Raw genomic sequence first — 17,429 nt, 5'->3', positions numbered from 1 at the left:
TATATTCTGTGTCTCTACTTAACTTTTTCAGTCTTTTAACATATGCCAAATACATTTATAATAACTGTTCCAATGTTTTTGTCTGCTCATCTTAACATACTTGTAGGTTCTGGGTTAGTTTTGATTGGTTTTGTTCCCCTTGATATGAGTCCTATTTTCTTGCTTCTTTGCATGCTTGGTAATTTCCCTCCCCCTGCTCCATGGCTGGATGTTACAGGAATTGAACCTTGTTGGTAATTTTTAATTTGATTCCAGGCATTGTGAACTTTAGTTTGTTGGGTGCTGTATATTTTTATACTCCTGTAAATATGCTTGAGCATGTTCTGGGTAAAGTTAGATTACTCAAAACAATTTTATCAGGGCCGGCCCGTGGCTCACTTGGGGGAGTGTGGTGCTGATAACACCAAGGCCAAAGGTTTGGATCCTATATAGGGATGGCCAGTTGGCTCACTGGCTGAGCGTGGTTCTGACAACACCAAGCCAAGGGTTGAGATCCCCTTACTGGTCATCTTAAAAAACAAAAAACAAAAACAAAACAATTTTATCTTTTTGGGTCTAAATTTGAAGATTTGTTAGGTGGGATCACATAGTACCCTTTAGTGTAGAGCTCACTATTCACAACTGTTAAGGCAAGACCTTTCTGAGCACCCAATGCCCCTTGACTCATGAGGTTTTCCAGGCTGTCATGGGAACAGGCACTACTCCTAACCCTGCATATAATTCAATTATTCTTATACTTTTATTTTTTTTAAAAGATGACTGGTAAGGGGATTTTAACCCTTAACTTGGTGTTGTCAGCACCACACTCTCCCAAGTGAGCCATGGGCCAGCTCCTTACACTTTTTTAATTGTTTTGTTTTGTTTTTACAGATGGCCAGTATGAAGATCTGAACCCTTGACCTTAGTGTTATCAGTACCATGCCTGTCTAATGCTTTCAACTGGTTCTTTTCCCAGCCTTGAGTAGTTTCCTCATACACATGCACTGATCAGTACTTTGCTGAAAACTCAAGAGATCCCTCTGTATAACTCCAGAGTTCTTTCTCTGTGCACCTCTTTTCTGTCTAGTACTCTGCTTTGTGAATTCTTGTTACCTCGGTTTTCCTGGATTCTCAGCCCCATTTCCTTAATCAAGAAGTCCACAAGTCTTTGCCTGAGTCTCCCCCACCCGTGCACCATAGCCTGGAAACTGTCTCAAGGCAGTAAGCTGGGCAGTCATAGGGCTTACTTCATTTATTTCCCATCTTTTGGAGATCACTGTCTGTCATTGCCTGATGTCCAATGTCTTGAGAACTGTTGTTTCGTATATTTTGTCTAGCTTTTCAGTTCTTTCAGGTGGGAAGTTAAATTGTTCCCTGTTACTCCATCTTAGTCAGAAATCAATAATGTCCTTTAGATCTGTTTTGTTTTGATCCAGGATCCAATCAAAATGTCTAGGTTTCCTTTAGTCTAAAACATTTCCCTACTTTTAGTCTAAAACATTTCCCTACTTTTTTTTTTTTTTTTGGTGTTTTACGAAAGTGGCACTTTTGAAGAGTCTAAGACAGTTGTTTTGTAAGTTGTCCCACAACTTACAAGTTGTGTTTTGTCTGGATTTGTCTGTTTCCTCCTGATTAGATTCAGGTTAAATATTTTTGGTAAGAATACTGCATAGGCAATATATTCTTCCTACCTCATGACTTTAAGTGGCCTATAAAGCTAAGTCTGATCACTTGATTAGGGTGGTATCTTACAGATCTCTCCATTGTAAAGTTATTTTCTCCCTTGGTAATTAAGTTTGTGGGGTGATACTTTGATATCAGTTAAGATTCTACTGTCAAATGCCTTTACACTCAACTGTGCATCAATGATAATCCTTGTCTGAATCAATTATTATATTGGTGGTTGCAAAATGACACTTTTCTATAATTCCTTTTACATTTATTAGCTGGCACTATTCTGTAAAGAAGAACTCCCCACTCTTTTATATTTGGTTATCATTATGAGTTCATATATTCTTCACATTAGGTTGTACCTTACCATTGTCATTCTTTTGAATACTCAAATTGTCCAGATTTGGCCAATGTGATCTCTGTTATTGTTTAGCCACACAATGCTTGTTTAAACTAAGCTGTTTTTTTATGTCCAGAGTAATTTCTAATACTTACCACAGCCAACAAGAATTGAGAAAGGGACTCTAGAATAGGGGCTTATTCAGACTCTTCTTGGAAGTCTACCTTCTTCCTGTGTACTCTCCTCCCAAAGTGAGACTTCTGAGATGGGAGGAGATACTTCTGAATTAGACTATAGATCAGTGTCACCCAATTCTAATCCCTATCACTTTTATTCTCAGTATAGTATATCCACTGTCATACTTACCTTTCTACTGGGCACCTCTTGTGTTCCTTCCTATTTACAAGATTCAACAGCAGCAATTCACCATCTGGTTCCTACCCAACTGTCCATGCCATACACCTCATGAACTTCTTTTTGCACAGCCCTGTGGTGCCTTAGCCTGCCTCTTCTACCTACTCAAGTAACCCCTTTACCACTAATTTAATTCTCTGTGTTTCCATTTATAGGATCTTAACTAGCCATATGGCCTGCTGCCTCTGCCAATTTAAAAATATTGAGGTTGTCTGCAAGACAGTCAAGCTGCATTGTGACAGTACATGTCTGACAAACCCCACATATTGTCGTGAGTCTGAATTACCTGATGATACATTTTTTATTTTTGTTTTTAAATTTTTAATTGGTGATAAGTTTTCACACTAATGATATAACTGCTTTATTTTATTCATTAATTCAGAGTTAAAGTCCCCAAATTTCTGAACTACTCCCTTGCTGAAAGTCAGGTTCTCAGCTAATACTACATAATTTAATAATGTGACTGTTCCATGTGCAAAAAGAACCATTTCTCTGCTTTACAAAGGAATGGAAGGGGAAGGAAATAACATTAATGGCCACACACTGTGTACTGTGCTCTCTGCTCAGTGCTTAGTTGCCCAACGATAACTTACTCATTTGGTGCAACACAGTTTGTAAACTGGTTTTACACGCATCAGGTCTCAAATGCCCTCTGCTTTATGGGACAGGTGTAGATCTGGTTTTGTTTTATTTGTTTTTGTAATTTCATAAGAAAGCACAATCAGTGCTGTTTTATTTGGAGCCTTAGAGTTTCTGGTTCCACAAGAACAAATTGCTACCTGCCCCTTCTAACTGCATGTAAGGTTCTTCCCTTCTTAGACTGCCCAACTCTGAACTTGCTCTGAATCTCAAGCATTTCTATCCATAGAACACTCAGGTGCTTTTTAAGATTTTTTTTTTTATCAGCACTAACTTCATGACTTCCCAAATGTGACTGCTTTTATGTCCAGATAGCTTGAATACAGGACTCTACCAGTAATCTGGGGCAAATAATAAAAACATTTTGCTACATATATAAAGACAATGTTGCTTACTTTTCAAAGTGCTTTTTTTCTTACCACTTTTATTATTTCCTTCTTCCCTAGAAGTTGGCAGAACGAGCATTTTTAATCTCCTTTTACAGATGAGGAAAAGCAAGATCAGAGGTGTTAAGTGCTGTAGCCTGGTGCCTGGGTCTTCTGTCCCCAATTTCCACAAGCCCATGTTCCTCCTTTCTCACGATCCTTCCCTTCTCTTCTGACCCTCACCACCACCAAAAATACTTTTAATTCTGGAAACTCAGCTACACAATGGTACACTTGACTTCATGCAGTCAGAAGCTTTGGATGGTTCCCCAAGTAAAGCTGGAAATACTAGAAATGAAATGAAAGCAAAGTACTAGGCCTCTGACAAAGTTGCTTTTTTTCTCCTGCATTTTAGGACCTCTAGTAATATTTATCCAGAAACTACTTTTATTCCACACATTTACTGAACATTCCACATAGGCATACAAGCTGGCAAATTAGAAATCTCTTAACTTATACCCCAGATCCCTGCCTAAATTTAAAGAAAGAACCAGGATAGACATAGTATTTTATCTTGTGTAGAGCCTTCTGTTATGGGGGCTCTGCTATATGGGAGCAAGGACCAAGTGAAGGAACTGGGTGGGTAGGTGGAGAAAGACATCCAGATGAAGGTCTGTTAGCAGGGGGAGTGGGGTTTCTGCTTTAGCATCTCTGTCCTTTTTCCCCTCAGAGGACCATCTTTCATCATTGTCACCTGTGATGGTAGTGAGACCAAAAGCACACTAAAGAGGTGTAGAGATGAAGCCTTGCACTACATTTGCACTTGAGGCAGGGCAGTATTGGGCACTTGAATGTGAGGAGGCATGGAAGATCTGCAGAGAGGCCGGCTGAGTGGGGGAATATTTGTCTTCCAGCCTTGGGCATGAGTACTGGGCAATTGGCCATTGGGGACCAATAGAATAAACTAAATGGAATGTTCTGAGTAGGTGGTCACTTTTTCAAACCATGTCTTTTTATCCTTCTGTTGTTGCTATTTTATAGATTCAAGTGTTGGTTTATTTTCCTCCTCTCTAAATGGCACTCATGTTTGCTGATTCCTAATTTATTTGACTCAGGTGTATAGCTGTGGCCTGATAAAAAAAGCTGCTCCATTGGTCTTCCTTATCAAAAGCAGTCTCTTCTCTTTTTACAGCTGAAGAGGCATCTATAAGAAATCCTGAAGGAGCTTTCATGAAAGTATTAAAATCTTGGAAGAAGAACACAAGCACTGAGCTGATGATTAAGCCAGAGAAGGCACCCTCAGACAAAACTGGCATGAACTGGTCAGATACGAATGAGCAGCTAGACCTAAATGAAAAAAGTGAAATTATACATACACTAAATTACTTATTATCTTATCTATCAGAGGGAAACCTAGAAAATATACAACCAACATTATTACCATTCATTAAACTTCTTTTTTCAAATGTACAGGATGAAGATACGCCCCTGGGTTATAAGAAAAAAAATACAAATACACCCTCTCTTATACCTGAATCAAACAATTCACCCTACAAAAATGAACTGAGGAAACTCTATTTTCTGGAAAATTTGTTAGCTACAGAAATTCAAGAAAAAATTGATGAGGTTAAAAAGAAAGAAAAAACTGCCATGTTTATGCAATCTAGTCTTTTAGGTCCCAAATTAAAATGCCAAATCTTTTCAAAGAAGTTAGAAACTGCCCAACCACAGGAAAACAGCCTGGCAAAGCTTGAGAGTGTAGAGAAAAGGCTGCAGAGAGTGTACAAAATCCTCAAGAAGCAAAGAGGCATAAAGAAAAGGCACTTCAAAAAAGTGAGAGATCAGAGCATCAAGAGGGATCAGAACATCCCTGAGGGATCAGAGCATCACAAGTATTCTGCTATAGATTCTCCTGTGACTGCATTAAAGTCAGTGCCAACTGCTAAACAATCCAGTGAAACACAATGGGAATATGGCAGCCTGGAGACTGACTTACCCGTCAAGCCCAAAGGCTTCACTTACCCATTGCTTTCATCCCCAGGTGATAAATTTGAATTTCAGCTAAACCAGCAGCTAAGATCCCTCTTCTCCAACAATGACATGAGAAGGCTCATTTCTCATGTTATCCAGACTTTGGAAATGGATGGCTCTGAGTCCCATGTACAAACAGTTTGTGCCAAGCTCATCTTCAGAAAAGGCCTCCTGATGAAGCTTCTCAGTGAGCAGCAGCAGGAAGCAAAGTCGTCCAAGGCAGAATGGGATCCGGACCAATGGAAAACTGAGAACAACATCAATGAGAGCCCAGAAGCCCAGGGTGAACAGAAAGACCAGGAGTCACATGAGGTGAGCACAACTATTGAAGCATGAGACGCAGAATTTTCCCATCATTTAGGATATGCCATTAATGTGCCCAAGCAGGAAGATCAGAGGCTCCGAGTCCATATCTTGTCTTGGTCATGTAACTTTGGCCAATACACTGATTTTCCACTTTGCCCAGAGAATAAAGCAGACCTAACACACAAGACAAATTGTAGAAGAAAATGCTTAATAGTAAGATTATGTAACACATTAGATTTAGTACGTTCTTTAAGAACCTGTAAGCTACTCATCTGGAAGAATGGGTTTTACTTTTTTTGTTGTTTGGTGGTTTTTTTTTTGGCAGCTGGTGCCTACTGGGGTCCTAATCCTTGACCTCGGCATTAACAACACCATGCTCTAACCAACTGAGCTAACCAGCCAGCCCAAGAATGGGGTTTTGAATAGTTAGTTTTCCTCCGTTCTTCCTTTTTTTTTTTTTTGGTGGGTGGTCAGTACAGGGATCTGAACCCTTGACCATGGTATTATAAGCACCATGCCCTCTCAAGTGAGCTACCCAGCCATCCCAGCTTTCATCCTATTTCTTTGTTTTATAAAAATGATTTTTGTTTTTCTTTAACCTCACTAAAGAAGTTCCAGGATATGGCCATGACAAGAAACCCATCTTAGCAATATCTGCAACTGTTGTAGTGATGATTTTTGTTATGATTTTCTGTCTCACTTTGGTAAGAACAACAATTAATTCAGGTTTCTGGAATACATCCTCTCTTTATAATATAATCCGAACCCACAAACTGAAAATCAAAGCCACTTTTCCACCTACTACTGTATGACATTCCTCTTCATTCACTGGGGCTGAGGTATGCTTTGTTCTTTTATTGCAAAGTATATTCAAGGGACTTTTAAAGGAACCCCACTCCAAGGAAATCTCTGTGGAATTAAAACCAAAATAAGAAGCCACTAGACTATTTTGAGAAGTTTAACAAGGCCAGAGTTGATATAACAGTGAAATTTTGCCAACTTAAAAGTATGTCAGTAATTTTATGTACACACTAACCACCTTCATTCTACCACTGATTTCCTTCCCTGTTACTACCATGACAAGAGATGTATAATCTTAACCCTCAAGGAGCTGTCATCACCCTGGGAGAAAGAAAGGAGTCAAAAGATAGAAGTGTTAGGCTGGCCCATGGCTCACTCGGTAGAGTGCAGTGCTGATAACACCAAGGCCACGGGTTCGGATCCTATATAGGGATGGCCGGTTGGCTCACTGGCTGAGCGTGGTGCTGACAACACCAAGCCAAGGGTTGAGATCCCCTTACAAGATAGAAGTGTTGTCCTGGAGATTCATTAGATTTACACAGCATCCTTCTTCTCCAGTGTGTAAGGCATTGTCTAAATAGGTTCAGTTAAAGCCCTACAGCCAAACCCTGCATTAGGCTGCTCTAAGGCATGCCATATTTACAGGAGCCTATTCCTGGAGCTTGCCTTTGTTTACCTTTTATTCAATTACAAAATAGCTTATTACTTTTCCCAACAGGCAGGTCCTAGCATATTAAGAGTGATTTAAGAAGCTGACAATCTTGACTCTACCCTACCAACCCACCTCATTTACCTCATTTACCTTTTCTGCCATCATGGCAGCTCTCCATTCCAGCCAAAGCAGCCCCCACCAAACCCCAGTCACACCAGGCCTATTCCTACTTGTGTCTGTGCCTTTGCCCATCTAAGATTCCTGTATGTCACTCTGCCTGTGGAAGTCCTATGAGTCTGTCAAAAGCCGCCTCAAGTTCATCTTTCTTCATGAAGCCATCCCTGAATACTCCAGCCCTCCTGGGCCTAGTCCCTCCATGAGATTTGTCACCATTTCTTGGAGCCCATAGTGAGGCGTTCCCCCTCCCCGAGAACTTAAAAATGTGGTAAACAATTTTTTAAAACATGGCTATCCAAGAGAGAAATGCCAAGGTCTACACATAATGGAGCAGAGCAGAGAAGTAAGGTCCCTGGTCTACAGACACGAGCAGAACCCCACTGGATGTATTAACGTGTCTAAAGAAAAACATGTCCATCTGCAGAGGGATGGTCAGTAGTGAGGGCATAGACAAGGCGAGGAAGAGCTCAGCAAGGGTAGTGCCCACCTGACATTGTGTGTGAGTTGAGGTGGCACCTCAGGTAGCAGAAGTGGGGTCAGCCCGGCAAGCCTGTGCCTGGGGGGATTATGTTATTGTTATTTTTCAATCCATCTGGAATTTTCTTTGTTTTTTAGTATGGTTGAGGTAGGGAATCTAACTTATTTTTCCCTTCATGAATATTCAATTGCTTTAAGACAATTTGTATTGTATGGTTCATTCTTTCTTCAGTGATCTAAAATACCATCTTTACCTGGACTCTGTTCTCTTCTGTTGATCCAGTTGTCTTTTCCTGTGGATCACACTACGTAATTCCAGTTGCTTTATAACATATTTCTTTCTTTCTTTTTTTTTTTAAAAAAGATGACCGGTAAGGGGATCTTAACCCTTGACTTGGTGTTGTCAGCACCAAGCTCACCCAGTGAGCAAACTGGCCATCCCTATATGGGATCCGAACCCATGGCCTTGGTGTTAGCAGCACCACACTCTCCTGAGTGAGCCACAGGCCGGCCCTATAACATATTTCGAATTATGTATTTAGTAGGGTGAGCTCCTGCTCTTTGGTCTACTTTTTCATACATTTCATAGCTATTCTTGCCCATTTTCTCTACCAAATGTCAAGTGGTCAATTTTTGTAAAAAAAAAAAAAAAAAAAACTGTCTTGGGATTTGAATAAGATTGCATTGAATTTGTAGATTAATTTGAGAATTGACATTTTTACAACATTCTAGGAACATGGTATCTCATGCCATGTATTTATAACTTAACATAATTGAGAAGAGTTTTAGTGTTTTCATCACATAGATCTTACACATGTTTTGTTAAGTTTATTCCTAGGTACTTAACATTTTTATTGCTGTTGTAAATGGGATTGTTCTTCCACTTTCTGATTAGTTATTGGGGGTACCTAGGAAAGCTATTGAGGTTTGTGCGCTGATCACTTGATTTTGTACCTAGCCACCTTACTGAATTCTCCTATTACTTCCAATATTGAACAGGATAGAGTTCCTAGTCCCAAAAGTTGTATCACCAGGTAGATAAGACTTAAAATACATAAAAGGAATGAATAAAGATTTGGAGATAGTGGTCATTGTGATGGATAATCATGATCCTGTTTTTTTCCAAAACAGATTTATTCTCATAAATCAGCATCAGAGGATGTTAAAGAACGATCCCCAAGGTAAGTATTAATCTGGAAATCTTTAAACTAGAAATTGAGAACTAGAGGAGAACTTAAAATGTATCTGTTTCAATTCCCTAATTTTGCAGTGAGAAAACTGCCAGAGGCAGGAATATTTCCTTAACCCAGGACTCTGCCTGACCCCAGCAACATTAGTTCTCCAGGCAGAGCTGAGTTAGCAGTGACTAGTAAGGATGCACCCGCTGTCTTTCCAAGAAAGGGTGGAGGGGAGAGGTTTTGGTGGTGCCTGTTCCTTCTGGTGGGGAGTGGGCACCAGGCCAGGCCAGAGGCCTCCTTGGAGCTCTGGAGAGGGATAAGGAAGGCCATGATATTAAGGTAATTCAAGGCTGATAGAAGGTAGAATACATGAGACCTTCCTCTAAAGTGGCAAGAAAACTTACCTTCTTGTCCTACTGGATTTGGGGCCCCACTCTATTCCTTTTATCCAAACCTCATAGAGTTTAACTAGGAGAGACCTCAGACAGTAGTTTGTCTCTTCCTTTTATTATAAGGAAACAAAGAAAGAGAAAGGGAAAATATCTTGCCCCATGGTCACACTGTAGTGAGTATCAGAAGAGGCTGATTCTTTTCCTAGCTGGGGATTTCTCCGTTGATTTTACTGTGCTTGGGCTGAGAGCTACATTTTATATCATGAATCAGTACACACATATATACAGACACAGGTAGTTTCTGAAATGATGCACTCTGATTTTTTCATATTCTGTTTGTACTCAGAAAGAATATCTTGTGTTTTCATGCTAGTCATGTCCTTTAAACTGGTTCCACCACCCACTCACTCACCAGTGACAGCCTGCAGTCTTGAAATCAATGGAGTAGATAACCTGGCTTGGTGAGCCCAGGCATTTCCTTGATGTGATTCAGCTTCTAGGATAAAGCAGCTTGGAAAACAGAGGCACCTTATCCATCACCCCCCAGCAAATGACACCTGTGAGACAGAGCCTGAAGGGGACTGGTGTAAAATGCTTCTGTAGATGGCAGACACTTCTGCCCGGTGTGGCTGTGTGTTTTGTTCACTGCATGAGGGCACTTGGTCAAGGGGGTATATGGGGCTGAAAGTCCTGCCTGTACTCCAGGCCGCATACACGGTTCTCCCCAGAGACGTTGTGAGGACCTTTTGGACAGCCATGGAGAGCTTCTGGAAGCCCAGCATACATGAAATATTTTTGAAGGCCCCTGGTCTAGTGATTTGCTCACTGTGATTATGGACTGACGTGCACGGTTAGTCCTAATAAGACCAGAGATGTACATTGTGAAGACATGGAAAATGGCCTGACTAATTGTCTTGTGCATGTGTTTTCTCCCAAGGTGCTTTTTGGATTTCTGCTGTGGAGATGCTCACATCAAAATCTCTCACAGGTAAATTTGAGAAGGATTCACTGCTATGCCCAGAGATAGCAGGGGAAATGCAGAATTAATATTTCCCCTTTTATTTTCTAGGAGGGTCTTTTCTGTTCAAGGTGGCCACTTTTGCTTAGGGATATGTATATACCCCTAAATGCTTCCAATAAGGATGGAATTTTCAACAAGGATGCAGAGTAAATGATTGGGGACAATTTAAAATTCCTATCTACAATGAGGAGATAATGAAAAGTTTTATTTTTTGGCAGCTGGCCAGTAAGGGAATCTGAACCTGTGACCTTGGTGATGTAAGGCTGTGCTCTGAACAGCTGAGCTAACTGGCCAGCCTATTAGTTGCTCTTTTCTTTCTTTCTTTCTTTCTTTTTTTAAAAGATGACCGGTAAGGGGATCTTACCCTCGACTTGGTGTCATCAGCACCACACTCTCCCAAGTGAGCCACGGGCCGGCCCCAAGTTGTTCTTTTCAAGAGTAAAAGCCTTGACATTGTTCTTCTTATCCTAGGGTGATCCAGGAAGCCCGAACAAAGGATGCCATGTACATAGATATACCTGACGAGGGAGAGGAAAGTGAGGTGCCCAACGGGAACTCAGAGTGACCCCGCATCCTGCCTCAGGCCACCTGCAAATCTTTTTTTCTTGGCTTCTCAGCATTGCTTGTAAATTTTTCTCATATTAAAGTATATACAATTTATAATCAATTCTAGCCATGTGGTAAGAAATTAAAATGTTAATAGTTAAATATTTATACACAAATAATCAGGGCCATAGGCAAGAAAAGCAGGACTAAAGGTGGAATCTCTTGTGGGAGCCAGTGGTCCCACAAAGGAAATGAGGGCAAAGGATGAACAGGGCTTCTCTCCCTCATTTACCAATATAATCAGTTTCTTCGAAACTTAAAAATATGTCATCCTCAAGGGGTGTAGATTTTTAAATCAAATACCAGTTGCTTTGGTGCTCTCTCCCCTGGTTTATCAAGAATCAGTCACTTACAACATACTTGACTTCCTGTCCACAGGGGATCATCCACCTTCTGGCCCCCCTCTTTGGTCTTTGGTCTTTGGTCTCTGAGGTTGTCAGAATATTTGGATCACTGAGCCTACCTGCACTGTGGGGCCAAGTCCTTTCTTTTCTCCCAAGCCCTCAAACTCATGCATGAATGAGTGGCTCTTCTTAGTTCTATAATTCCTTAAAATAGTAATTTGCAAGCAAATTAAATAAGACTAACATATTTTAATTAAAAATTACATACTTAATGGTCTCAGTCATTTTAAGGTTTATAAATGAAACTTGACTTTCATTTCTTTTTATTTTTCAATTACATTTTCTTGATATAGAAAAATCATACACATTCCTCACATGAAAATAATTTGGCTGATTTCACTATATATTTTTAGCACATCGGAGCTTGTAACGGTTTGTGTTTTGAAGTTTTTTGATTAAAAACCATCAAAATCATCATGTGAAAAACTCTCAAGTAAGTTTACACAGCATATTCTGAACACAAAAGGTGGTATCTAAAGTTCCCTTACTGTCAGCGAAACTTTTAAAACAATTATAAGTGGGATAAGAATGTCAATGTAAGAATTGGCTGGAGAAACTAGCAAATTAAATAAGAAAGTGAGAATTTAACATTAGCATCTTTGGAATTTAAAAATAATTCAATAACAAATGTCTCAGAAATCTTTTTTGTTTGTTTTCTTTTTTGTGTGTCTCATAAATCTTATAGATATTTTAGCTAGCTTTAATTAAAAAATCATCAGTGAGTCACTGGACAAATAATATAGTTATCTGTCTATGGTGACTTTATGAGACTTGTTTGTATCCTCCCACTGTAAACCTACTGACTAAGTACACATACTTCTATAAATATCTAACTGTTAAGTCACTTTTACCATTATTCCATCTCTTGCTTAACAGAACATATCTATACCTCTGCCTCCAGATTTGGAATAGTCACAGCTGACTTGGTTTAACATTTATGTGCAAAAGAAGTGCTCTTCTGAATCTGTCCCCTTGCTTCAAATAAAATGATCTTGTTTGTTTTGTTTTTTTATCTTTTTCGTGACCGGCACTCAGCCAGTGAGTGCCCCGGCCATTCCTATATAGGATCCGAACCCGCGGCAGGAGCGTCGCCGCGCTCCCAGCGCCGCACTCTCCCGAGTGCGCCACGGGATCGGCCCTCAAATAAAATGATCTTGAAAGGAAACTACATGACCACCTAGACACAAGGGAGCCCTAATCTCAAGTGAACTGGCAGGTTTTCAGCCTCATGCAAATTGGTCTAACATTGAAAGGAAAGAAAAGGTAACAATATTTGTAATCATTTTAGAAACTCATAAGAATTAGTTATAACAAGTATCTCTAGAGTTAAATTCTATTATTTATTACCATAAAAATGAAATCTCTCCATAACAAAAATGACACCACAGGCAACAGTGTAATCATTTCAAATGTTACTGAAATAAACAAATCTATACCCAAAAGAGGGGAGAAAGGGAGTCAATCAGAGTTTAATCTGTCAAAAGAATTTTATCCAAAATTCTACAGTGCAAGTAGAACAAAATTAACTGGAAAAGGTTTTAAAACTTTCTTGCTGAGATCAACACAACATTTTGCAAGCAGGTATTTACACTGCGGTGTAGTACAACTGTGTCCTTTCAAGAGTCATACATTAGAAAATACCTCTTCCTTAGTTAATGAAATGTGGCATTCTTTTCCTTTATTTACTCTTATCTCTCCCAAACTACCATCACTTCACTTCAGAAACTCCCAACCAATCCAGATGAGAATCTATAGAGGCAATAAAAAAGGAATTAAAAGAAAGGGGGAAAACCACAAATATGTTCTCAAAATGGGTTATATAATAATCCCAGTGGGCTGAAGGATCTTCTAAGCCAATGATCCTTAAAGTTATGGTCCCCTCACCAAGGCCACGGGTTCGGATCCCACATAGGGATGGCCGGTTGCTCACTTGGGAGAGCGTGGTGCTGACAACACCAAGTCAAGGGTTAAGATCCCCTTACCGGTCATCTTTAAAAAAAAAAAAAAAAAGTTATGGTCCCTGTACCAGCATCAACATGATTTGGAAACTTGTTAGAAATGCAAATTCTTGTACTCCACCTCATATTCACTAAATTAGTAATCCTGGAGTGGGACTAGTAGTAATCTTTGTTAACAAACCCTTCAGGTTTTCAGGTTTGAGAACCACTGTCCTAAAGTGCAAGACAAACTTGCCACACCTTCCTGAAAAGTTAAGTTCCATATCAAGGTTTAGGATAAAAAAGTAATTTGAAATTTTATTCTTGAAAATTTTTTGTTATAGATAAGTGCAAGCAAAAACCAACAGAACTCTTCTTCTCTGGTCCATCCTATGATTTCTCATAAAACCCTAGTGTAAAAATTAATATACAGGGAATGATAGATTCTGGCCCATGTGTGTTAGTGAGAAGTGAAGTAGTACTAGTGCTGCCAGTGCAACACAATGAACAGGGCGCTCCACTGCAGTGGGAACAAATTATTCATTTCACTGAGCAACAAGTGGTAATTCATATAAGTTAGAAAGTGTGATTACTTGCAGATTTTGTTAAAGCCTAGTTTGCCATCTTATAAATTAAGTTTTTAAAAACTATTGATTATACCAATAAACAATTGTTCCCACAAGTTAGTTTAATTTCCAATCACAGTAAAGCTCTATCAAATGTTTTGTTTATAAACACTTGATTATGTGTAGGTCCATTTTCACTATAGCAAAATTCCCTAGTAACATAAAGATATCAACTATTCCCTGTGTGTGTGTGTGTGTGATTTTAGTGTCATACAACAATTATTTTTTTGAATAATAACTGAAAAATTATATGTTCAAATGGGAATACAGGTTGGTGGCATAGGCAAAACTTAAAAATCATGACATGGTAAGATAATGAAGCAAACCCAGAACAACCTGAAAAGTTGTGACAGACATGGGTGGTTTCTCCCCACAATTAACCTGACAGCTGAAAAAGATAATAGAACCTAAAACACAACTAGTGAATCAATAATAAACAGCTATAATAAATCTTAAAAAAATGGAGTGTGCTTACTGAATAGGACCAACAAATAGATTTCATCTGGAACAGTAACTCCAGTTAACTGATAGTGGCTGCCTAACATGCCAAGTTCAGAAAAATTCTGAGGCTGATCATGACCTAGCTATAAGTGTGCAGAGACCAAAATAAAAGGAACTGGAAACAGTTATAGATGCTTGCATGACATTTACTTACCATCCTTTACTTAGAAACAATTAAAATATAGGAACGGGAATTATAAGGTCCATAATATACATTGTATTCATAAATAATGTGAGCATTGACTACCTAAAGTCACTCTTAAAAGTAATACTGAGAAATCAATCATGCACTAGTTAAATTATGGTACATCCATATGATGTAACACTCCAATGTTGTTAAAAAGACAGACAGAGAAAGATTTCTAGAATACATCAATAAGTGAAAAACAAGAAGTTGCAGAACAATATCAAGCTCCTCTGAATGTAGGTCCAAAATAATTACGGGGGGGTTAACCTTGTATCCTTTAGCTACAATTCCATCAAATAGGAAAGTGAATTAGTCCTTCAGTGCTTTTAAACCAAATAGACACTTCCTTTTCATGTTGATTTATAATCTAAATGAGCAGCCTTTTTTAAAATGGACCAGTTTTTTTTTTTTTTTTTTTTCGTGACCGGCACTCAGCCAGTGAGTGCACCGGTCATTCCTATATAGGATCCGAACCCGCGGCGGCCCCCGCCGCGCTCCCAGTGCAGCACTCTACCGAGTGCGCCACGGGCTCGGCCCAAAATGGACCAGTTTTAACAAGATTTAAAATTTACTGAGGTGAGTGTTCTCTACCCATCCTTGATAAACTCTACAAATATCATAGTGAACTCCTTAGAGGTTAGACTGCTCTGCTGGCTGCCCTGTCATGAACTGATGTTGTGTGTATTGAAGGGCACAGAAGCTATGGAACCACCTATGATCTGTAATACATGTTTCATTTTGATTATCTTTTAAGTTCTTAAATCAACTATAGGCAGTATGGCATATGGATTAAAGTATTGACTCTAGAGCTAGACTGCTTGGGTTCAGATCCTAGTACCACCACTTATGAGCTATGATTTAGAGCAAATTTCTTAACTTCACTGACCATCAGTTTTTTCATCTGTAAAATAGACATTTTTCTTGCTGTTTTTAGTCATATGGGTTCTATACTTTTCTTATGTTGCGTGACTCATTCCATCCTTCAGAGTAATTTCTGCTGTTGAACACTTCATCTACGTATGCTACTTTAGTATTTTAATATAAATCTCAATTTTCATCTTCTCTACATTTGTTTGTATCCTAAATTTCAATACTAACTGGTTTTATACCTGTTGTTAATGATGAGGTTAATAGTGTCCTTAAATATAAAACCATACTTGGAGTAAATACACCACAGGTAAGAGGGCTGGAGGAGATTTAAAAAGACTCTTTAGTGTTTGAGGGGCTAAATGGCAATACAGTATAAAAGGAGAAAGCAGATGGCCAGACTGTACGGGGCTTTGAAACTGTGTAAAGATTTAGGGATAGATCCTTATAGCAATTAGATACCTCTGAGGGTTTTAAGAAGGACAGTAAAGAGAATTGTTGATTTGGGAGAGGGAAAGGGAAGAGGAAGGGAAGGGCAGATATGGAAAAATCAGGAAGCTTTTCTAGTAGGAGATACTGGTGTCAGATTAGCCTTGCACATATTGAGTTTGATGTGCCTGTGAAACGTCCAAGTTAATTCAATGAAAATAGTTGAGTCTTGGATCAATAATGGCCTAAAAATGATACATTATGCCTCATATTTAGTAGTATTCTGGATATTTCTACTCTATAATGACCTTAACAGTGAATCGATTCCTAACATTGAATCAATTAACAATGGAGAAAAATCTTGGTCAAGGGGATCCGGTCTTGTCAGTGGGAAGCAAAAATAAAGTGCTTATAATGGGGAAAGGGATATAGAGGGAGATGATAAAAATTCGGACAGAGTTTTTCCAAACAGCAAATCTCAACTCACTAGTGGACTGTATAGTCAATACAGTGGGTATCAACCTTCATTAAAACAACAACAAAAAAACAACTCAAAAAATAAAGTGCTTATAATGGGGAAAGGGATATAGAGGGAGATGATAAAAATTCGGACAGAGTTTTTCCAAACAGCAAATCTCAACTCACTAGTGGACTGTATAGTCAATACAGTGGGTATCAACCTTCATTAAAACAACAACAAAAAAACAACTCAACAGAAAATCAGAATGCATCACATATAATAAGTGTAAAAAAAAAAATCTGAAAAGCCACTGTATTAGGATATACTAAGGGAGAGTAGCAGACTTCCCAAGTGCCAGAAACTGCATTAGACTCTTTACGTACATTACTATATTTAGTTCTTAAAACTATCTTGTTAAACAGAATATTTCTCTTCTCTTTTTAAAGATGAGGACAATTAGGCTCAGAATAACTTCTTGCCTAAAATCCAGTGGTTAATGAATATCTGAGTTGAGATTCTCTTTTATACCATTCTGCTGTTCTTTCTTATACCACTGTTGTAGGCAAGCTATGAAACTCTTAGGAGAAAGACAAATGGGTGATGAGTAGTGAAACTGAGAAATGATCTAAAAAATCTGACTTACAGAAGATCCTACCCATCAACTTTTTTAGCCTCATATTCTCTTAGATGTCCTTCTCCAAAACACAGGAGCTACCACTGTGGCAGAGGAGGCCACTGAGCAAATGGGAAAATAGGTTACTTCTAGCATATCAACTCTGATCAACTGATACATCAGCCAAGAGCACTGTGTGGACAAGAATTCTGAGGCTGATTTAGCAGGAATGAGAACTGTGATAGATTAGTGATGTCTACTGTAGCTGTGAATCAGAGGAATGGCAGGTATTTGCTACCTTTGGTAAAGTAGAATCAGACAGATCTACTAGTTACTGCCTGTGGACACCAGTCTTC

The 17,429-nt window shown here is 39.0% G+C and overlaps 1 protein-coding gene across 1 annotated transcript in view; it reads left to right on the top strand.

Moving 5' to 3' along the window:
* The window catches only part of LOC134364472 (leucine-rich repeat-containing protein 37B-like), a 46,713-nt gene extending 35,691 nt beyond the window's left edge, over positions 1-11,022 (top strand). Inside the window, exons 5-10 of the mRNA XM_063080387.1 lie at positions 2,560-2,675; positions 4,601-4,743; positions 5,449-5,751; positions 8,984-9,033; positions 10,360-10,410; positions 10,915-11,022. Of these exons, the coding sequence (XP_062936457.1) occupies positions 2,560-2,675; positions 4,601-4,743; positions 5,449-5,751; positions 8,984-9,033; positions 10,360-10,410; positions 10,915-11,008 (757 nt within the window). The 3' untranslated portion in view covers positions 11,009-11,022. The remainder of the gene's footprint in view (positions 1-2,559; positions 2,676-4,600; positions 4,744-5,448; positions 5,752-8,983; positions 9,034-10,359; positions 10,411-10,914) is intronic.
* The last annotated feature ends 6,407 nt before the right edge of the window (positions 11,023-17,429 follow it).

This window comes from Cynocephalus volans, chromosome 16, assembly GCF_027409185.1.
Source record: "Cynocephalus volans isolate mCynVol1 chromosome 16, mCynVol1.pri, whole genome shotgun sequence".
In the NCBI taxonomy this organism is placed as follows: domain Eukaryota; kingdom Metazoa; phylum Chordata; class Mammalia; order Dermoptera; family Cynocephalidae; genus Cynocephalus; species Cynocephalus volans.
This window is presented reverse-complemented; position numbering and strand designations above follow the sequence as displayed.